Source organism: Theropithecus gelada, chromosome 15 (assembly GCF_003255815.1).
Source record: "Theropithecus gelada isolate Dixy chromosome 15, Tgel_1.0, whole genome shotgun sequence".
NCBI lineage: Eukaryota > Metazoa > Chordata > Mammalia > Primates > Cercopithecidae > Theropithecus > Theropithecus gelada.
Genome location: NC_037683.1, coordinates 103,961,418 through 103,985,000, shown reverse-complemented (window position 1 = coordinate 103,985,000; position 23,583 = coordinate 103,961,418). Strand labels below are relative to the sequence as shown.

The 23,583-nt window shown below is 48.3% G+C and overlaps 1 protein-coding gene across 3 annotated transcripts in view; it reads right to left on the bottom strand.

Moving 5' to 3' along the window:
- Positions 1–15,752: 15,752 nt before the first annotated feature.
- The window catches only part of SYK (spleen associated tyrosine kinase), a 94,529-nt gene continuing 86,698 nt past the window's right edge, over positions 15,753–23,583 (bottom strand). For 2 of the 3 annotated variants that reach the window (XM_025360151.1, XM_025360153.1), the window contains 2 exons: positions 23,162–23,274; positions 15,753–16,438 (listed from right to left, as the gene is read on the bottom strand). In XM_025360151.1, the coding sequence (XP_025215936.1) occupies positions 16,366–16,438; positions 23,162–23,274 (186 nt within the window). In that variant the 3' untranslated portion in view covers positions 15,753–16,365. The remainder of the gene's footprint in view (positions 16,439–23,161; positions 23,275–23,583) is intronic. The other variant, XM_025360152.1, reaches the window with a different exon arrangement.

Below are 23,583 nucleotides of genomic sequence, written 5' to 3'. Positions count from 1 at the left end.
CACAGGTGATAAGGCCTGGGGAAAAAGAGGATGGGAAATGTATGGGGCCCACAGGAGGCCTTCTGGGAGCATGCGGCTGATGATGAACCAGTGGGGCTGAGCGCCAGGGGTCCCAGCCCCGGGTTGCAGAAGGAAGGACTAAGGATCCAGGAGGAACTATTGCTGGGCTTTTCAGAGCATGTCCCTGGCAAGAAAGCATGTGACTCCTTTCCTGGTTTTGGTCACTCCACATCTGCTGCTTTTCCACCTCCACCCAGTCACAACCTCCTCTCTCTCTCCCCCACCCCCTTTTTCTCTCTCTGCCTTCTCATCTCCCTCCCTCCTTCCCTTCCTCCCTCCTTCCCTTTTTCTCTCTCACTCACTGTCTCCTAACACTCCTGTTCTCACCATCATATTCGCCGTGGGCATAGGTGGATTCACCAGAAAGCTAATGCAATATAATTCACTTGAAGACCCTGAGTTTGCATGGGCTCCTACCAAGATCCTGGAAAAGGACCCAGCAATAAGTCGCTTTTTAAAACCAAATGTCCAAAAGTAAGAAATTTTATCTGCAATCTGCTAAGACTGCCTTTTCCCTTTCCATGTTCCTTGTTGTAGCATTGGAATAGCCTTAGGCACTTTTTTTTTTTTTTTTTTTTTGAGACAGGGGCTTGCTCTGTCACCCAGGCTGGAGTGCAGTGGTGTGATCATGGCTCACTACTCAACCTCCTGGGCTCAAGTGATCCTCCCATCTCAGCCTTCTGAGTGGCTGACCCTACAGGCATGCACCACCACAAGCTGCCAATTTTTGTAGTTTTTGTAGAGATGGGGTTTTGCCATGTTGTCCAGGCTGGTCTCAAACTCCCGGGTTCAAGCAATTCACCTGCCTTAGCCTCTCAAAGTGCTGGGATTACAGGTGTGAGCTGTGGTGCCTGGCCAGCCTTGGTCAGTTTTAACATTCAAGGAAAAGACAGCTGAGTTAGAGGACATGCGGTGTGAGCTCTGTAGGCTGTGGTTTACAGTCACTTGATGTGGGGTTACATTGTTGTCAACCATGCAGTGTAGCCAAGGCCACCATCCACTTAGGCATAGACTTGATACCATGTAGCATACTCAGTTACACACACACCATACTTTTCCTTTTCTTTTTCAATAGGAGTCATGTAGAATCATGTAGAATTGAATTTACCAGCATTCCTGTATTGAGCCCAAGCCTGTAGCTGTCTTATATTCAGTGACAGAGTGGGGAGTTGTATCTCCCAACTATTGGACCAAGTCTTAACTCCATGATATAGCTTGGCTGGAGCCAGTTATGGTCTTCAAAATTCTCTTTCCTAAAGAGGGCTCAAAAAATCAAGTGAGTGGTGGGCAAGGGGAGGGAGAGCATTAGGACAAATACATAATGCATGCAGGGCTTAAAACCTAGATGATGGGTTGATAGGTGCAGCAAACCACCATGGCACATGTATCCCTATGTAACAAACCTGCACATTCTGCACATGTATCCCAGAACTTAAAGTAAAATTAAAAAAAAAAAATCAAGTAAGCATCAGACCTCAGAATTGTGAGCACATCAGGCTCCTGAAGCCTGAATCTGCCCTGATCTGGGTATAGCCATAAAGGAGATTTAGTTCTCCTGGTGAGTGAGGTATCATCCCAGGATAATAGCACCTCTGAAATGGGGCTGGTTGCAGCTCAGCACTAAAGATGCAAACCTCCAGGGGAATGTTGGGAAAGGAATCACTTTAGGCTGAAACTTCCTTGGGATTTGCTCATTTTGGGGCATCTCTAAAGCTATCTGGGGATAGAGATGGTGATGTTAATGGTATTTGAGGCTGAGATCTCCTGGGTTCTTCTCCAAGCAAGGCCTGGACTCCACAGGCCACCTGAGACTCTTTTGAGACGAAGTGTCACTCTGTCGTAGCCCAGGCTGGAGTGCAGCGGCGCAATCTCAGCTCACTGAAACCGTTGCCTCTTGGGTTCAAGTGATTTTCCTGCCTCAGCCTCCCGAGTAGCTGGGTTACAGGCACCTGCCATGCCACCATACCCAGCTAATTTTTGCATTTTTAGTAGAGACAGGGTTTTACCATGTTGGCCAGGCTGATCTCAAACTCCTGACCTCAAGTGATCTGCCTTCTTACAGAGAGTCACACTAGCCTGACCACAGCTTCCTGATGTCCAGCTCAGGCCTCACCTGGCATCCAAGCCCCCTATTTGTGTGACTTTGCAGACAGAGGTGAAAGGATGTGGCCAGGCTCCCGGCTCTGTTCCTAGATGTGCTGAGCTGACACTCTGGGCATGACATGGACCTCTCTATGCTACAGATTGTCTGTAGATTCCCGTTCTTCCACAGAACATAGGACTAGAAGTCACAGAAAGGAGATGAGGTTTAACAGGAAAAACTACTGAGTTTTTAGCCCAAAGAATCAGAGACCCTGATCATGTAACCAGTTTGGAATTTATGGGGTATTCGGTGACCTAGCATTGGAAACTTCAGGCCAACACTACTCAGCCGAGAATGAAGGAGCCCACCCTGCTGGAACTCACGTCTGGGTCTGACCCTCACTTTCCTGTACCAGGGTCCCAAATGGTTCCACATCCCTAAGGTCCGAGCCCTGACAGCAGGGAGGAGTAGCAGTGATGGCCTCACTTCCTGGTACACTTTTTTTTTTTTTTTTTTTTCCTGAGATGGAGTCTCACTCTGTTGCCCTGGCTGGAGTGCAGAGGTGCGATCTCAGCTCACTGCAACCTCTGCCCCCTGGGTTCAAGCAATTCTCCCGCCTCAGCCTCCTGAGTAGCTATTACACATGCGTGCCACCAAGCCTGGCTATTTTTTGTATTTTAAGTAGACACAGGGTTTCACCATGTTGGCCAGGTTGGTCTCAAACCCCTGACCTGAAGTGATCTGCCCACCTTGGCATCCCAAAGTGCTGAGATTACAGGTGTGAGCCACTGCACCCAGCCCCTGGTACACTTTTAAAGATTTTCAGTGCCTGGTCTCTGGTCCCAGTCCAGACCCATTACTCCAGGCTCTCAGGGAACAGAGCCTGGGTACCAGCACTGTTAAGGCTACAGCTGCTTTCAGTGGGCACTTGGGCCTGAGAACCAGCGATGTTCTAGGAAGAAATGGCAGTCTGCTTCTTCTTTTTGGTGCTGTCTACTAAGTCAGCAGTCAGCCTACTTACTGGCTTTTTCATTTGTAAAATGAGGAGTTAATAATAGCAACTATCTCTAAAACTGGTTGTCTTTAGACTTAAAATAGAAAATTTACCTGAAAAGGCTTCATGAGCTATAAAATATTATGCAAATGCAACTTCTATTGCAGTGTTCAGAAATAACATAGCATGCATCTATTCTATCACAGCAAGTTAAAGCATTTGCATGTGTGAGCAACGCTCTGGGCATTCACACGTTTTGATGTTTTGATTGTAAAGTCATTTGCATGTTAGTGATGAGCTGCTGGAGGGCATCATTGAGCATACTTTGATCCTTGGTACTCACCTGGGTACTCACTCTCCAAAGGCTGAGAATGGGGACACAGGGAGACAGTGACAGCCAGACTCTAATGTCACTGTCAAACGACGTGGATGAATAGTCTAACTGTGGTTTTTCTACTACAGAAACCTGCTCTGGCTTTAAGAAGACATCGCCAAGAACTGCCAGTGGCCTGAAACATCAGCCGAAACCTGGGAAGGGTCCCTGCCCCACCAGCCGTACCAGGAGCCTGGCAGGGCATGGCTTTGAGCCACACTGGGCCCTGGCAGCTGCTGACACTGCTGAGTGCCAGGAGTCATTGGGCTGGTGCCCCTCCTTCAGACCACGCAGCAGGAGACCACTGAGAAACAAGAGAGATGGAGTCTGTCTCGAGGCTCAAAGCCCGCTTCCCGCTTGGCTGCTTTCTCAGTCCAAGCTGCGGCAGGGCAGACGCTGTCTGAAGGAGAGCAGGCAGTCCTGGCAAGCCCAAGTTCCATGAGAAAGCACCCATGGGTGTGAAGTGGGTGCTGCTCAGTGCCCTCCCACCCTCTGCATGCCCCAGAGGGGCAGGGGCAGGGGCAGGGGTCCTGCTTTGGGTTGTGCAGGAGAGGCAGACCTTCCACCGTGAGTGGAGGCGCTTGGCTCTCGTGAAGGCTTAGGTAAAAGTGTACTGGCCTGTTTTGGGCTTCAGGGACCTAAGTAATGGCCTCTCCATTGTTTTATTTTTACTGTGGCAATGGTGGCATCTATCATAGAGCCAATTGCAGGTGGTCTGAGATGGGAGTGGTGGTGTCATGTCCAAATCCTCCGGGGAAGGGCTAACTGCCATGGATGCCAGCAAGATGGAAAACCGGTTCTGCACACCGTGACCCAAAAGGGGGAAAACGATGACCAAGCTGGTTAATAATAAAAGGTCATTTTCATGTTGAGAGCATAAGATCTGAAAAATGAAAGGACAAAGATGTCTGCTTAACAGAGACACACACACACCACACACAAACACACAGGTACACACACACCATACACACACACACAGGTACACACACACACACCACACACAAACACACAGGTACACGTACACACACCATACACACACACATACATGCAGATATACACAGGTATACACCCGCAGATATGCATACACACAAGTATACAAATACACACCACACATAGATGCACACACATAGACATATGCCACACAAACACACCACACACACAAATACATACACCACACACACAGATACATAAATATGCATACATATGTATACACAGACATCCCCACATACCACATGCACACACTACATACATAGACACACACATGCCACACATATACAAACACAGATACACCACACACAGATACACACATAAACACACACCATATATGCATGCAAACATACAGACACACGTGGACACACACAGACCCCCCCAAACCACATGCGCACATCATGAATGGACACACACATACCACAAACAGATGCACACATACCCCTCCTCCCACACACACACAGATTCCTGGGGACGTTACAAAAGCCTACAGGCCCCACTAGCCGACTTCAGACCATGCATTTTAAAATCCTGACACACGGAAGCACCGATTCCGAACAGGACGAACCCACCGGCCTATTAGAGGAAGCCCTGGCAGCAAATGAAAAAAAGCATCCTCTAGAAAGCTACTATTTAGTGCTCAAGAGTAAAGAACTGGGGAGATGCTGAGAAAAAAATTCATAGCACGACATTAAGGAACGGATATCTCATTAATTTTAAAAGAGAAGATTGAATGGACAAGCGTCTAATGTGTTGACTGTAGAAAAACAAGCCAGTTAAAATGGCTGTTTGTTCACGGCCATGCTTTAACTGGGTGATATTTTTCTTTTCATGAATCTCTTCCACTTAAATTCTCTCCATCTTGGGAGGTCTGCCTTATTTCCGAGGTGAGCAAATCCTGCTCAGATCCTGGTCCACTGAGGTCTGTCCGAGGAGTCTTTCCTCGCCTCTGTTGAGATTTCCTGCCATGCACACAGTAGTGTGAGGTAGACGGTCTCGGGAGTTGGGATTGGCTTGACCAAGCATCTTGTTTTCTTTTTTCTTTCAAGGTTGAATAATGAAGGAAGCAAGAAGAGGGGGGAAGAGAGGTGATGGATGGAGGTGCACTGGGCAGCTTGTGTCCCTAAATTCGGATCGATGCCCTGAGGGACAGCGTGCTGCTGTGTAAGTCTGCCCACCTGGATACCGCCGGCTGCAGGGAGCTCTCTGGCATCCCCCAGAACACATCTGTGTCTAGAAAGTGTGCTTCACCAGGCGCTTTTGGTACGAGAGGAGCCATTGCTATGGGTGTGACCTTACACCTCTGGATTCATCAGGAAATGGAAAGGTCATGTCCTGTGCAGCTGGCGAGGCTGACTTGCCTACTCCTATGAGGATCACTTTCTTTCTGGTACAATCCACTTGATAAGGACTCTAGCAAAACCATTTTCTTGATAGTGATGGGCCCTTCATTTCCTAACCTGTTCACTACCCTTGGAGGCTGAGGTCTTCACTCTACTCCTGTTTCAGGGAAGGAAAGAACTAAAGCAGCTGCTCACAAGCAGGGGCATGTTCACCTCACTGTGTTTCAGCGGGCTTGGATGACAGAAATTTATGATGTCATTTGACATGAGCTGTGGAGAACAAACAGTATGAGACATTGGCTCTATTTTTATGAAAGAGGATGAGTTGTTTACGAACAAAATACATTTTTCACTCATTGTTCCACAATTTGATGATAGTCATGGAAAACTGAGTTATTCAAAGACCTCAAAGATTTGCAGATGTTTAAAGTCTTGTGACTCACGGCTTTGGTAAAATAATGCTTAACTAATAGGAAAAATAGCTCCTGGAAACATCCCCAGCTGAGCCGTGTGGGGACTGTGAGCATCTCTTAGCTGTGGGATGCCCCATAACAGGGTGGTGGCAGCAACAGGCTGTGAGGTGGGGGTTCAGGCAAACGCCGGACGTGTGCAGCCATCGTGGGGATGTGATGGGCACCGCAGTGCAGGCTCGCTGGGTTTGGTGGGTGGGGCTCTGAGAAAGCGTTCTTCCTTTTGCCGCTTAATTTTGCAAAGCTACAAAATAATAAGTGGCCTTAAAAAGCACTCTAATGAAACATGAAATTATGTACCTTTCTGTAGGGTCCAGCCCTACAGGGCCTGTGGATTTTTTAAAGTCCCGAGGGGCCAGAGGAATGTTAAAGAAACAGTCTTTAAGATCAATGATGATAAGTGGCCAATACTCAGGAATCATAGCAGGGGATGGCAAGCCGGGTTGCCATGGGTTGAAGGACAGCATGTACTGCCCTGAGATCAGTAAGCATTTTCCACTTACCAGATTTCTTTTGGATAACAACAACAGGTGAATTCCAAGGGGAAAAAGATTGCTCTATGTGTCCCAATATTAAGTGTACAAGGATCAAAATATGGAGGGCCTCCAGCTTATTTTTAGGGAGTGGCCACTGATCTACCCAAGTTTCTGAGTTTTCCAAGTTAAGGGGATGGGATCTGGAGGCTTGATAGTGACTGCTTCTAGAAAGAATAACCAAGTTCTGGCCGGGCGCGGTGGCTCAAGCCTGTAATCCCTGCACTTTGGGAGGTCGAGACGGGCGGATCACGATGTCAGGAGATTGAGACTATCCTGGCTAACACGGTGAAACCCCGTCTCTACTAAAACATACAAAAAACTAGCCGGGCGCGGTGGCGGGCGCCTGTAGTCCAGGCTACTCGGGAGGCTGAGGCAGGAGAATGGCGTGAACCCGGGAGGCGGAGCTTGCAGTGAGCTGAGATCTGGCCACTGCACTCCAGCCTGGGTGACAGAGCGAGACTCCGTCTCAAAAAAAAAAAGAAAAAAGAAAAAAAGAAAAAGAAAAAGAAAAAGAAAAGAAAAGAAAAAAAAGAATAACCAAGTCCTGTTGAATCCGATTTATGAGTAGGTATAATAGGCTGAGTAGTACCTTGTGCTGATTTTTCCAAACCTGTACCTTGAACAAATCCTTTTTTTTTTTTTGCCATAACGTCTTTACTTTGTTGTCTGTAATTACCTTGTGGAAAAGAAATCTGTGTCCCCCATTGTTGTAAAAGATCTATTCCCCAAAGATTAACTGGAATAGGTGTAATAGTACCAGGGGGTGAATAGTACCAGTCTGTCCCCCTTGGCCCACACAGTGTAAAACAGTGGAACTTTCATAAACCTCTGAAGCCTGACCAACACCAACTAATGCTGTGGATGCATATTCTTTGGGCCAGTGTCTAGGCCATTGATGTAAGGCTCTAATGGAGATATCAGCACCTGTGTCAATCATTCCCTCAAACTTCCTTCCTTGAATATGCACAGAGCACACAGTACGAGTATCAGAAATCTTGCTGGCCCAATAGGCTGTTTTGCCCTGAAAGTCTGTGCTTCCGAAACCTCCAGTTCTGTTACAAGAACTAGATCCTAGTGGAATGTAATGGAGTACAAGAAGTTGAGGATTGCGGTCTCCTGCTGCTGCATACCAAGGTACCGCAGAGCTAATGACAATATGAATTTCACCTGAATAATCAGAGTCGATTACACCAGCATGTACTTGAACACCTTTTAAATTTAGGCTTGAGCGACCAAGAAGCAAGCCGACAGTGCCAGGTGGCAAAGGGCCAAACATACCTGTGGGAACAGCAATAGGTGGCTCTCCGGGTAAGAGAGAAATATCTTGAGCGCAGCAGAGAGCTACAGCGGCTGAGCCTGTGGTGGCAGGGGACAAGCATTGTACTGAGATTTGTCTTGGGGCTGAGTCGTTAGATCCTGTGGTACAAATGGCTGAAGTGGGAATTGGGGGGCAGGTTGAATGGATTGGGCCGGGAAAGTGCTCATCTGACCGGCCGCCAAAGGCTGTGCGTTGAGGAATGTCCCATTATTTGGAGGGGCCTGGGGCCAGCCCCTCCTTCCATTTCCCTGGTTGTTGAATGGCTTTAAAGGGGTTACCATCAATGTGAAATTTTGAGCGACCCAATGATTTCCCTTACGGCATCGTGGGCACAGAGTGGAGGGGAAGGTTTGTTTCTGTATAGGGTTTTGTTGTTGGCGTTGAAAAAAATGGCGGCCTGAAAGCCGAAGACAATTTTTTCTACAATGCCCTGATTGGCCGCATTGAAAGTGTTTGCCAGAGAATCATCCAGGCATTCTAATAGTGGCGATGGCTTGTGCCATGACCATTGCTGGACGTAGAGTTCCCCCACGCCTTCACAAGCTTTAATGTAGGAGGAGACTACATCACCTCCTGGTGGAATTTTGCCTTTCATGGAGTGAATAGCTGCCTGACAGTCTGCATTTGTTTGTTCATAAGCTGTAAGTTCTACAACAAGTCACTGGTCATGGCCATCAGGGATTGCTTTCTCTGTCACATCTTGAAGAGGGACAATAAATTCTGAATAGGGTTCATGTTGTCCTCGTGTAACGGCCGTAAAAGATGGACACATTTTGCCGTCATTCTGAATCTTATCCCAAGCATCTAGGCAACATTTTCGTAATTGTTCAATAATCTCATCATTTAGTATAGTTTGGTTTCGAATTCCAGCCTGTTGTCCCATTCCCAGTAACTGGTCAGCCGTAACATTAACAGGATTAGAGCCCTGATTAAGACGAATGCGTTCCTGGACAGCATCAACCCACCAAGTCCTGAATTGTAAATATTGGGATTTAGATAAGACTGACTTTGCTAGAATTTTCCAGTCACAGGGCACCAGACGTTTACCTTTTGCTAGGGCCTTTAGTATGGAACGGACAAAAGGGGAGTTGGTGCCATACTGCTTCACTCATCCTTTGAAATCTTTGAGGAAGTTAAAAGAAAAACTTTCCCAAGCAGCAGGGCATAGCTGAACCTGGCCTGAGTGAATAGGATCTGGTTGGACTGCTGCCTGGACTGTAGGTATACCTGGAGCTGGCTGCGCCACGGCAGCAGGCAGTTGTGGGGGCTGATTATTCACCTGAGGAGTCCAATTCTTAGGCTGAGGGACCTGACTCTCAGGCTGTACATCTGGAGAAGCCACGGGATCAGTCGCCTGCTGAGCAGGGTCAGCTGGCTGTGGCTGATTTTGTGCCGCAGGGGTGGCAGGTATAGGAGGTTGTAAAATTCCAGGAAATTGCCAGGCTTCAGGAGCCCCGTATTCTCTTACCTGAGCGATGGCTCTCATAAGAGGAGTGTCATCTTGAGGGATGTATGTAACTTGTTGCTTATGAGCGGCAATGGTGGTGGTGGCAACTGCATGAGTGACCGGACCAGAAGGAGAAAGAAGTTAGGGTTTTGAACAGAGGAAGAATTGAGAACCTATAAGCCAGGTTGAGGTGAGATGACCTGCTGGGCAGGTCTTTCAGGGGCCTGAGGTCCAGGTTGCTGCAGTAACTGCGGGACAGGCTTCAAGGGAGCCTGATGTGCTGAAGGAGAAACAGAAGTGAGAGATGGATAACCAGGCTGTGGAGGGATAGGTTTGAAGGCCTCATTGCCAGCTCAAATAGATGGAAAGTTGACAGCCCCGCAGCAGGGCTGAGCCGAGACAGAGTTGAGAGCCTCGTTACCAGGCTGAACAGACGGAAGGTTGAGGGCCCTGCAGCAGGGCTGAACAGGGACAGAGTTGAGAGCCTCGTTACCAGGCTGAACAGATGGAAAGTTGAGGGCCCTACAGCAGGGCTGAACAGGGACAGAGTTGAGAGCCTCATTACCAGGCTGAACAGACGGAAGGTTGAGGGCACTGCAGCAGGGCTGAACAGGGACAGAGTTGAGAGCCTCATTACCGGGCTGCATAGAAACGTAGTTCAGAGCCTCTTTTTCAGGCAGTGTAGCCTCATTTTCAGGCCACGCAGATGGAAGGTAGGGGGCCCTACAGCAGGGCTGAGGAAAGACAGGAGGGTCCAGTTGCAATGGTGTTGATAATATATTTTGGTTGGATTTTGCTGGTTTGGGGAAATGAGATCATTTAAATCATGTAAAAGTTCATCATAAAGCGATAATGGGGGCGCGGTAGGTTCTGGTGCAGGCGGCGGGGCCAAAGGAATGTCAGAATGGAGGTCTGTCTGTAAAACGACGGCCTCAATCTGTGCAGTATCCTCAGGAGAAAGAGAACTGAGGACTTCTCAACCTCCTCAGAGGAGAGGGAAGAGGGCTCAGTCTCCAGGTTGTTCTCCTGAGTCTGCAAGGAATCCAGAACAGAGCAAACCAAAGTCCAGACTGACCAAATGGTGGGAGGAATAATACGCCCCCCTTTATGAGCAATTTTGAATTGTCGACCAATCTCATCCCACTCTTTGAGTTCTAAGGTTCCCTCAGTAGGAAACCAAGGGCAAAGGAGATCTACGACCTCAAACAATTCAATTAACTTATCGGCAGAGACTTTTACATCTCCTTCTTTAAGGAGAGTTTTTATAAAGTTTAAATAAGCTGAGTACTTAGTACTGGCCTGTCCCATGGTGGCCCGGGATACTCTGAGTGCCCAAGCTTACCACCAAGCCTATTGACCACAATTCTCAGGAATCTGTCATTGATGTCCTCCACTGAGTTCCATGCTTGAAGCGCGCCATCACACAATGAAAGAGAAATCTTCACTGGGCGCCAGGTCTAGGGTCCAGCCTTACATGGCCTGTGGGTTTTCTCTTCGTGTGCAGAGACGAGAGATTGTAGAAATAAAGACATAAGACAAAGAGACAGAAGAAAAAACAGCTGGGGCCGGGGGACCACTACTGCCAAGATGCTGAGACTGGTAGTGGCCCCAAATGCCTGGCCACGCTGCTACTTATTGTATACAAGGCAAGGGGGCAGGGCAAGGAGTCTGAGTCATCTCCAATGATTGATAATGTCACGCAAGTCATGTGTCCACCATACAGGGGGCCTTTCCCTTTATGGCAGCCGAGACGGAGAGAGAGAGGACGGCATATGTCACGCGTCATCATTTCTTCTAAGCACTTACCAGAAAGATCAAAGACTTTAATGCTTTCACTAATTCTGCTACTGCTAGCTAGAAGACGGAGCCAGGCATACAGAACGGAACGTGAAAGTGGACCCGGAGTGTGAGCGCTGAAGCACAGCATCACTGGGATGATTCCCTTGCCCGCTCTGCTAAGTGACGGGTGCCTTCCCAGGCACTGGCATTGCCACTAGACCAAGGAGCCCTGTAGTTGCCCTGATCCGGGTGTGACAGAGGGCTCACACTCTTGCCTTCTGGTCACTTCTTATCGTGTCCCTTCAGCTCCTAACTCCATATGACCTGGTTTTTCCTAGGTTATAATTCTAGAATAGGGATTATTATAATAGCAGAACAAAGAGTAATTCTACAAACTAATGATTAATAATATTAATACATAATCATATCTATATTCTATTTCTAGTACAACTATTCTTATTATTTTCTTCATTATACTGGAACAGCTTGTGCCTTCAGTCTCTTGCCTCGGTACCTGGGTGACTTGCCGTCCACACCCTTCCATAGCAAAATGTTGTCATCATTTCTTCTTTTTCTTTGGAGGAAAGATTGAGTCTATATGTCCCGGAGACAGAGAGAGAGAGAGAGAGAGAGAGAGAGAGAGAGTGTGTGTGTGTGTGTGTGTATCTGAGAGAGAGATAATGAAAGACCATATAATATCTAAAAGATAATTCAAAAACCAAAACTTCCCTTTTTCAAAGTGCTCCCTTCCTCCCCAAAATGAGAACATATTTATCGACCAGTTCTAAAGTCCCCTCCTCATCTCTGAAGGACAAGCCCGGGGGTCTTAAACCGCCTCTCTGCTGCAGCTCAGGCTAGTGGTAAAGCCATCTCACACTGCAGTGCAGTGATACATCATCACAAGCTTTCCCCACCCTGGGGTTGAAGCCAAAGGCCAGTGCTTATTTCCTGAGCCATCCCAGAGCGCACGCTGTCTGCTGCCCGCAGCATTCCTTTCAGCAGTTGGCATGATCAGCACAGACCACGGCATCTGCTGACATTTTTAGAATAAGGCCACTGTGCTGGCACTTGCATGTGTCAGTGCAGCCACCCTCAGCTGAAATTGTGGTGCTCGGGGGTTCAATTTATAGGACGTGCCCAAGGGCAGGGCTGGAGCCCAGTGGTGTGTTGCGTGCTGTGTTCTCTGACTTCAGGGTGCTTCACCATCCCACTGTATTTGGAGCAGCCCCCTGTAGGCCACTGGGTTATTGGGCAGTCTCTGTCCTTCCCATCTCCCAGCTGACCCAGGGAGCCTTGGCCCAGCCAAATTCATTGTTTCCTCCAAACCTAACTTGGCTTTGCAAGAGCAGAGGGGATCCAGGGGAGGCTAGGATGGAAGAGTGTGAGGGAGAGACTCTTACTGCTTGACCCCAGAGAGGGTGGTGGCGATGATGGATATAGACACGAGGGTGCGTCCACTGCAGGACCACTGCCTCACATGGATTTTTAAGTGGTTATTTGGAGTAAGGTTCAGTATGTGCAGTGGTGTGTGCGTTTTGTGTGTGTGTGCTTGTGTGGTGTGTGTGTATGGCATAATGTGTGAAGGTGTATGTGGTATGTGTTTGCTATATGTCTATGGGTACTGTGTGGTGCATGCATGTTCTGTGTATTTGTGTGCATGTGCATGCATGTGTGCCTGTCTCTGCATATGTGTATGTTTATGTGTGCATGTGGGTACAAGTGTGTGTACATGTATGTACATGTGTGCACACGTGTGAATGTGTGTATGTGCACATTTGTGCATGTGCTTATGTGTGTGGATGCATGTGTGCACATAAATGTGTGTGCCCGTGCACATGCATATGTATGTGTACGTGTGTATATACATGTATGCATTAACATATATGCATGTGTGCACATGTACACGTGCGCATGCCTTTTGTGCATGCGTGTGTGCAGGTATATGTATATGTGTGCATGTCTGTGCATGTGTGTAACCTCCTTAGAATAGGCAGAGATTGGGGCTTTCTTTGTCTACCCCAGTTTCCTTTAGGCTGTCTTCATAGAGAAAGGAATAGCTCAAAACCCACAACCTTGCTTCGCCCTGATGGGGGATTTCTGGGTCTCCTCGGTCTGTCTTTTATTAGGCAGGCCATGGGCTGTCAGGCCCTTGCTGGGTAGATGCTCTGCTCATGAATAAGAGATAGAGGCAGGGCAGGACAGGGCCCCTCCCTGATGGGCCTCCCCCTTCTGTGTGGTGGAATCTCACAGACAACTTTGAGTGGCCTGTGCATATCCACTTTTTTTTTTTCTTTTTTTCTTTCTTTTTTTTTTTCTTTTTTTGAGATAGGATCTTGCTCTGTCACCCGGACTGGAGTGCAGTGGTGCCATCAGAGCTCATTTCAGCCTCGACCTCCCAGGCTCAAGCTATCCTCCTGCCCCAGCCTCCCAAGTAGCTGGGACTACAGGTGCATGCCACCACACCTGGCTAATGTTTTGATTTCTGCAGAGACAAAATCTTACTATGTTGTCCAGGCTGGTCTCAAACTCCTGGGCTCAAGAGATCCTCCTGTTTGGGCCTCCCAAAGTGTTGGGATTATAGGCGTGAGCCACTGCACCTGACCTACACATTCACTTTTTTAGGACATGGCAGGGACTTAATGTTTTAGAAAACACTTAGCTACCCCTGTGACAATGCTGCTTGACACTATTGGACAGTGTGACTTACCGTATCCTAGTAACTTCCATGAAAATCATCACAAAGCTCAAGGTAAGTTTTTATTAAAAATCACAGTTTTTAAAAATGTCCAGTGACACAATGTAGCTCTTCTGAAATGAATGGAAAACATGACACACTGCTAACCAGTGGAGGGAGCTCTCTGCAGGGCTGGGAGGCCTGACAATGCAGCTGTTGCTTCTGCAAGTGGAAATCCAGGCCAACTTGCAGTCATTGGACTGATGTCCAAGGGCAATCACCATCCAGCAACTACAGGCAGGGCTGGGTGATAGGGAGTATGGGAGAAGGACGTGCTCAGATGAAAACATGCATGCAACGATTTTCACCACTGAACGCACTGTTTTCTGTGACAGAAACACTCAGCCCTGCTGGGGGACAAGATATTCACGGCCCCAGGAGCCAATGTGATGCCTCTAGGGCAGTCTGTCCATGATGCTCCTTTGTTCCCTGCTAAACAAGGACCATAAGGTGAAAGGCACCTTACCTTATGGAGTGAGCCCAGACCCCAGGGAAAAGCTTGGGTAGAACAATCCAAGGGGCAGCCTGGGTATGAGAATCCAGCCCAAGCTAGCTGCTCTAGAAGCCCTAGAAGCCCGGAGGCCTTTCCCAGCTTCCCAAATGTAGCCCTTTTCACATGACCAATCCTTCAATTCAGTTGCCTTTCTCTATTTGCCCTTCTTAGTGGCTGCAGGGGGAAGGATAATGATTCCTGACCGCAGGACACATTTTCACTAGAAAAGACTTCCTCGTGCTGGCCACAGTGGGAATTCTGCACACAGGTGCCTGCTTCACCAAGCGGACAGGCTCAGGAGATTGTCCAGGGACAAGGAGACCCGGCTGGACCTCTGCAGGGAGGTGGGGCCCCTGCCCCCCCTCTTGCCCCATCACATTCTGGACGTTTGGCATCCCGAGGCTCCTGGGAGGGGAGAAGTGCTGAGAAAGAGGCCAAAAATCACACAGAAAGAAGACAGAAAACTGCACGCACTTCCTACATAGGTGCTACCATATTCCTACGAGCACGGGGCCTGTGTTAAAGGCTCCCTGTGGAAGTTACGGAAGGAAGCCACCCGGAGTTCAGCCTCACAGCCTCTTTCTCAGATGCGGTCACCACTTTACCAAACCTGGCACATCCAACCACTCCTTTCATAAGTAAAGGATTAGTTAAGACCAGAAAATAATTCTCTGGTCTTGTATCTTCACCTCAAACTCACACTCCAAAAGGCCTATTTGTGGTGAGGCTCAGGGTCTTTGGCTTGTTATGAATTAACACTTCCTTTGGAAACTCTTTAGATGGCTTTGATCCCTGTACTGTCCCCCATTACAGACACAGAAAGCAACAGGGGATTCTGGCAGCACCCTCTCTGTGGAGGAGAGGAAGGTGTGGACCACGTTCAGGGGAAGGCAGCCGGAAGCTGTCCTCAGTGAGACGCCGGGGGTTGGGCCTCTTGTCCCTGCTCTGCAGCCTCCGTGCAGGGCTTTATTTACCAGTCACCAGGTCGTCAAGACAGTCTGCAGGAGAGAGGATTTCGGGGGGAAAGTAAGCCAAGCCAATTCATTCAAACGGTCTCCTTTTATCACAAACATGTAAGTTTTCCATCTCATAACAGAGACAGTAAAAGCAGGATCCAGGCCTTTTTTTTTTTTTTTTTCTTTCCTTAACTGGCTACATGCTTAGAAACTGCACTGGTCAAACTTGATTTTCTTTTTAAAGCCTCAAAACATTTTTATTGTCATGAAAGCTTTTCAGTGACCAGGGATCAGTCTCATGGGCTGTCACAGCCATGCCGTAGAAGCAGCCAAATTCCTCTGCCTTTGTCCTCCCTTCAGGAGTCACATGCTAAGGCATCCTTGGGCATTCGGAAAAGGCCACTTGGGGTGTGAGTGCTCTAGGCCACTCTGCAATGCCCCTGGGCGCAATCAGTAACAAATGCACTCCAGGACCCAGAGAAGGGGAAAGACACGAAAGGGATTTGGAAACAGATTGTAAAAATAACCTGTATGAAAATCACACAGACAAGAAAACAAACAAATCCATCTAGCCCCTGGGATCCTGCCATTCGTCTTCTCCCCCAGCATTGCCTTTGCTTTGTGGAGGGTGAGTCCTGGGATAGGCTTTGGGTGACGCGTCACGGGCGTGTTCCATCCAAGGCTGGCTCTCCCAACTGGCAGAGGGAGGTGGCTGACAATCAGTTCCTCTGGATTAATTTTCCTGAGATTGTTTCTGTGATCAAAGACAGCCACCGACAGGTACGGGAGCGGTTAGTTCACCACGTCATAGTAGTAATTGCGCAGCCGCAGTTCCACTGCTGCGAATCCGGGCCTGTTCTCCACACTGGAACGGGAAGAGATGCATTCTTGTTTGTCAATGTGCTTGTGAAAAAACGCTGATCGCAAGCTGGGCCTCTGCAGGCTGCGTACCAGTGGTGCTGCTCCCTGGTGGCTGACTCTAGGGCCTGCAGCTCACAGTGTGGTCCCTGTGCTCCCCGCCCCAGGGTGACCAGAAGGCTGTCGGAAAGTGTATGCCTACTGTAGACCTAAATAATCCATATCTGTATTTTAACAAGACCTCCAGGTGATTCACGTCCACCTTAAAGTAGGAGACTTTTTGCATTAGAACTGGGAGTGTTTTAGCCCCAGGTTCAGATATGCGGCACACAATACGCTTCTGTGCCACAGGCAACACAAAGAGGCTGTCTCGCTGTGATTTTAGCAAAACAGGTGTCTGAAAATACTCGGCACATGTACTGCGGATATAGTCAACATCTGACTCGTAATCTTGTTAAGAGAAGAAATACGAACATAGCTTTAATTCTTCCTTTCCACGCTCTAATCCATGGCTCTGGATTTTCTGAAAATGGGCTGTTGATACGGGTTCTTATGAAAACCCAAAACATGTCATGGCAGAAGCAAAGACCTGGGGCTTGTCTATGATCCACCTTAATATAGCCAGTCCTTACTGCCACTGCTGGCCAGGGAGGCACTGATGTCAGTGAACTACCGGCAAAAGCGTTAACAGTTCGCAGTCTCTAAACAAACATTTACAGACACTTCTGTTTACTCTCACACAGATATCCTTTACAGATCAGTTGGAAGCAAGTACTAAAACCCCGATAATCAATCCTCACTTAGAAGTTATTTTTCTTATTTTGCAAGATTTCTGGATCTATTACAAGTGGGTGAAGTTGAAATATAATAAGTGAAAAAGTGAAATAGAATGTGAGGTTAAATTGTATGAAACCATCCACGTTCAGCCATTTTGACCTATGGCAATGGCAATTTCATATGGTTCAATGTCGACACAAGAGAACGGCCATAGAACGTGCATCAGGACCAAGACTCACTCATCATTTTAAGAGCAGAGTGGCTTCTACAAATCAAAATGGGTAGCTTTGTCAAACGGCATCAAAATACATGGTTTCACTTATAGCTTTCAATAGCGAGCAGAATGATAAAACTGCTGGAATTGATCAGTGTGGTCAGCCATCTGTGGTCATGTCTGGGGACACGGGCCTCCCACGGTGTCACTAAGAGGGGCCTTGTCTCTGGCCACCAAGTGTGTTCCAAGAGGGGATATGGTGGCCAAGCCTCTGGTACAGGAGCATGCGTCCACCCAGAGGGACAGCCTCTATCTCGCTCCTAAACTTCTACAGTCAAAGAGAACATACTTTAGCATCTTTGCAAAACAGGGGGCTCTGCTCCAACTGTGGGGATCCAAATGGTACAAAGAGCACCTTTGGAGCTTGCTCTGGGGGTTCATCTGCCCAGCAGCCAAGCACCAAACAAATAAAGGGAAACAGGAATACAGACTCGTCCTCAGGAAAAACACCTGCTCAGGTCTCCTAGGAAATCTCTCCTGTACATCCATGGGAGATGCTGCCTCCGGGAAGCCGCGACACAGCTGTGCTTCAGCAGCAGGAGGGTGATGCAGTGCTCTTGTGTGCCCAGCTTCCTGCCCTGCCCTGGCCTGCCACTCTGCTTTCAGGCCAGAGTGCAGTTTCTGCTCTGCCCCTCATGCCCAGTGACCCTTCTCCTCTCCCCTCATCCCTATACCCAACCTTGCTTCTTAGCCTGCACGTGTCAGCTGCAATCCCTAAAGGTGGCCTATTTGGAGCCCCTATTGGATGTGTGACCCTTCCCTCCCCATAATTTTCTGTTCTCTTTTAAAGTTTCCAGTGTGTGATTTTATATAAAGAGATAAACGGTCTTCATCCTGGGTTCCTGGCACAGAGCTCCTAAAACCCGTGGAATTTCCTGATTGTTGGGCTGAAAGCAGCATCTTTTGTTACTCATAATAAACCCCCTTTAACCATACCCGGGTTTGTGCTAATGAGACTGCTTCTCTCCCTCCCTCCCTCTTTCTCTCCCTTCATCTACCTCCCTCCCGCTCTCTCTGTCTGTTTCTATATATCACCTTGGAGAGGGTGGCTGTTTACAACTGAGGAAAAAATGAAAAAACAAAGCAAAACAAAGCAAAACCAAACAAAACAGAGAATATACTAGGACCACCTGTAGTCCCTTCATTGAATCCACCACATTCTAGAAGCTCTAATATGCTTCTGTGCTACAGGCAACTCTGAGAAACTACTTCGACATGAGAGGGCTTAAAAAACCCCATACACACACGTGATGTCCTCCAGGCCCCTGGGCCCTCCTTGCTTTGATTTCTCACTGGAATCATCCCTTTCCTAAGACACACCATAGGACACACTTATTTTTAGCTTATTATTTATTGCCTGTCTGCTCCAGTCCCAACTATAAGGTCTGATAAGGACAGGGTCTGAGGCTTCTGTGAGGCTTGCATCTGGGGCGGCAGCCTGCACAGCATGAGCTCCGGCAGTGGCCACCGACCCTGTGAATGACCCCGGGCTCTCAGAGGATGTGCCGCTCAGAGGAAAGCTGGCTGAGGCTGTGCAGGGAGCCAGGGCAGATCTCACCAAGGTCCTGGGAATTCATGCTGTATCTTGGGCTTACTGATCTTTAAACAGGAATTGGAGCCACATCTCGAGCCTCCCTGACTCTCAGAGAAACTGGACAGCCCAGGAATTTTCTCCATTCGACAGAGGCCCCCACTGGAGGGCTGGGACTATTAGGAGACTGTTTTTCAGGATCAAGAGCACCAGCTTCTCTCCATTTGCAAGGGCTTTCCCCACGGGTGTCTTCAATCACCCGAAGCACGACTTGGCTCTGGAGAATACTGCAGTGGAAGGCTTCCTGACTGAGTCCTGCTTTCTAAGGGCCAGTGTTTCCTTCTCGGCTTTCATGCTGCCTTCCTGAGTGGCCCGCATGGGGCAGGACTCTAATGTGTTTCCTCTTTGGAAAGCTGGAGGGGGAAGGAGTGAAGCACGGGCCATCCCAGAATATGCCAGATTGGGGTATTGATTATTTTGAGTTGAAAATATTGGATAAATTGTAGTTTTGGAAAGGACGAGCTGACCCGTCTCTTTGTGTCTGCAGCAAGCCATAAAGATTCCTCTGGGAAGGAGACCCTCCCTGTAGCAGGATGAGAAAGTGGCCCTTATCATCAGAGACTGGGCACTGGAGCCGCAACAGGCCTGAGTAAACATGTTTAACAAAGTATCCCTTGTCTTCCACTGGTTTTACACCATCCTCATATCTCCGAGTGCCTTCTCTAGAAAATTTACTCCTAGCCAGATTCGTCCTGTCATTTCTTCTTAAATGTATGGCTCTTTGTCTAAAAAGTATAAAAGCATCTTGCTTTGGCCACTTCTTTAGACTTCACTCTCTTGCGAGTCTCCCCATAAACATGTAAAACTAATAAAATTGGTATGCTTTTCTTTTATTAATCTGCCTGGTATCAATTTCTAGGTCCAGCTGAAGAGCCCGCTAAGACCAAAAAGGGGTTGGAGGTAATCTCTGGCTCTCTTACAATGGTGAGTGAGGGATGCTGTCTGCCTTCTCAGGGCTCTGTCACTGAGGCTGGGAAGTCCCTTTGAAATCCCTCCAGGACCACACCCTGGAACTGATGACAAGGCCTGCGGTGAGGGACCCCTGCACCTTCTGGAGGGCCTCGAGCAATAGCCCGGGTTACCAGGACCAGCCCTTGGCACTTCTGAGTTCTCCCTGTGGCCCTGCTCCAAGGAATGTTTTTCTTTTTTTTTTTCATTCAACTGCACCTCATTGAATTTCTTATGTTCAGACAAAGTGATACGGAGCTAGAAAGAAATTATGTAGGCATATAGAGTGGGTGACAGAGTCCTCTGTAAGGTTTCCTTGTAATAAAAAGCAGCCCCTAAATCATGTCTTTTTCTAACAAAAAGCAGCCTGAAAAATCAAGCTGCAAGCATAGATAAGCAAGCTAAAAGCTCGCATAGGTAAATGCTGGAAGCTGTGTCGATAGAAAAGGGACACCTGGAGGCCAGGGATATTCAACATGGAGGTTCCCTCTTCCACTTTCCTTGTTGCCAAGTGTGCAGTAAAAAAGCAGGCAAAGGCTGGGCGCAGTGGCTCACACCTGTAATCCCAGCACTTTGGGAGGCCGAGGTGGGCGCATCACGAGGTCAGGAGATCCAGACCATCCTGGAGCCGAGATTGCGCCACTGCACTCCAGCCTGGGCGAGCGAGACTCCATCTCAGGAAAAAAAAAAAAAAAAAAAAAGCAGGCAACATGGCACTGGCCAAGTAGAGACCTCATCTGCATAATAAAAGATCAGGGTGGGGCAACCAGTTTCTTTCCGTGTTATGTAATGACCCACCTGGTCCAACCAATCTTTGGGCCCTATGTAAATCAGACTCAAGCTCATCTATAAAACCCTGTGTATTTCCACAGGAACCTGAAGAACCACTTGGCAGCCCTTATCTGTCTGCAGGAGAGAGAGCTTTTCTCTTTTCTTTTGCCTATTAAACCTCTGCTCTTAAACTCACTTCTTGGGTGTCTGCATCTTCGATTTGCTTGGCGTGAGGCAACGAACTCAGGTATTACCGCAGACAAATACAGCTGCTTCAAAAGTTTCTGAACATCTCCCCACCTCCCCCAACCCTGTTTGAGGTCACTACTAGGAACACTGTAACCTTCAGAAATATCACTTTGCTGGGAAATAAATCAAAGTCTGATAAAGAGCTGCGATTTCTAATCTGGGGCATGGGGCATTGTCATGATTTCCCTTTGACTGGGGCTTGTGCCCGGGAGCTGACTCCTCCAAGCCTGCAGAACTCACGGAAATGCACCACTGCAGAGCGGACTGGGGTGGGAACCAAAAGGGGAAAGACACTGCCTGCCTGGGAACCTCACTCAGGTTCCATCTTAAATCTCCAGGCGGGAAAATACGTTTAGAAAGAATGCTCTCTTAAGGAGACTGTTGACTGCTCTACTTCGCTGTAATTCTGGCGAATATCCAGTGAGTATCACGTAGACTGCTTTCCCTCCCCGGCCTCCCCCTGGTGGACCATTCTGGAAATAACAGTGCCCACTGTTAGTGTGTCCATGGAGGACAGAGGTGGGCCCAGCGGCCCCCATCCTGATTCCTTGAGTCACAAGAATGCACCATGGCCCAAAGGGTATTCAGCAGCCTCACCGCAGCCACCCGGGAGCCAAGTGGGAGGTGGTGCCCCTGGCTGCAGCACCTAGCCCTCTCCCCACCCACCTTTCACTCCTTACTGTAAAACACACACCACAAAGAAGAATCGACAGAAATAAATAGATCAGCATCAACGTTAAATGCAAAAACTCCCCACTGCGAGTTCATTTTTAATTCCAAGTTTTTGCATTTGTATCACAATGATTTAAACTCTACCCTCTTCACCCTCCTACAGGAAGGGAAGCCTTGCAGGCAGGACCAAAGAACACTACCAGCAAAGGGTCACAGGCTGCCACGTGCCCAAGGGCTGCCCTCCCCAGGGTCCAGTGCTGCCAGTGACTACCTGCCAATGGTTCTGACAATTCTGGTTTGGGCACTGGGAGAATTAAGCCAAGACTTAGGAATAAACATCCTCCTAAATCCATGAATAACACTTCCCTCTTGCTGACATTTAGCTCTCCCTGTAGCACTAACACTTGGGGTTGGAGAAGATGCCCCAGGGTCCAGGCCAGGCCCCTCTCCTGAGCCATGGCAGCAGCAGGGGCAGGGTAGCAACTACCCACAGTTTGCCTGCTGCCTTTGTGGCTGTGCCCTGGGTGGTTTCTAGATGGAGAATGAGATTATTTCCCCATCACTCACAATTGTGGTAGAGTGATACTCCCAGGGTGGGGAGGGGAGGTCTCGGAACCCCAGGTGGCATCTGCAGCATTTGAAATAGCCCTCATCTTTCAGAGGCTCTGGCAATGTCAGCTGTATCTGAGGGCAAACCTGATTCCACAAAGCATCAAATCCATGGCCAGGATTTGTGATGTCCTCCTGATCACAAACCACGTCGATTCTAAGCTGCATGGGCTCTGTGTGTTCAGTTCAGTACCAGGGAGCTGGAGACGGCAGCTTGGGGTCACCGTGCTACGCACGCACAAGCAGGCTGCTGAGCCTGGCAAAGCTGTACTCCTAATTTTCAGTGACAATGCATTTTCCTTCCCTGCTCAGCTGCCCTGAGCATCACCTGAGAATAATGCCAGATGTACTTTACAAGCATAACAGCACCTGGATCCACTAAGCGAGACATATGATGGCAGTCAGGGTGGACTGAGGCCACCACTTCAAGGACGAGGTAGATTCTAGGGAAGTGCAACCTTAGCCAATCCATTTGTGACCTGGCCAGAGTCCGAGGTCACCGCTCACTGCTCATGGTCATCAGGGAGTCAGGAAAGTATAACACCCCCTACTGAGTACTGCTACCAGAAACGGCATCCAGCCCCAAACTCTTACAAACACCTTTTTAGTTTGACTGCCCTTGCCCCATATCTCCACCATTATCGACGTTTAAATTTGGACACTTGGGTTAGAGTCCCTGTCTAAACTTAAAGCAGGACCAGCCCCCACCATTGTTTGTTTAGAAAGGGGGCACATTCCTGATTCATGAAAAGGTGAACTTTATGCTTGTTTCAGACGCCCAGCCATTTCACCTGTCTCCAGAGCATTTAAATACGTCGCAGGCAGTGTTAGGTACTCACTCGTATGTCCAGCACAGGTTCATGAGATCGTACATCTCTCTTGGACATCCTGCAGGGCACCCCATCCGCTCTCCTTTTTCTAACATAGCGGTGACTTCACTTCCTTTCATCCCCTACAACATGCAAGATATGCATAAGCTTTTTTTTTTTTTTTTTTTAAAGGTGTTAGCCAAACAAAACAAAACAGCCACTCCAAGACACGGAGGAGTACACATTGTATGATTTCAATTATATGAAGTATAAAAACAGGAGCACTTAATCTGTGATGCTGGAGTCAGATGGGTCAGCCGCGGGGAAGGCTGTGTGTGCAGAGGAAACGGCCTCTGGGGTTCTGTTCGTCATCTGGGGGCTGATTTTACGGGTATGTTTCATTTGTGGAAAAACCTCTGTGCTGCATGCTAAGAGTTGTGCCCTTTTTGGTA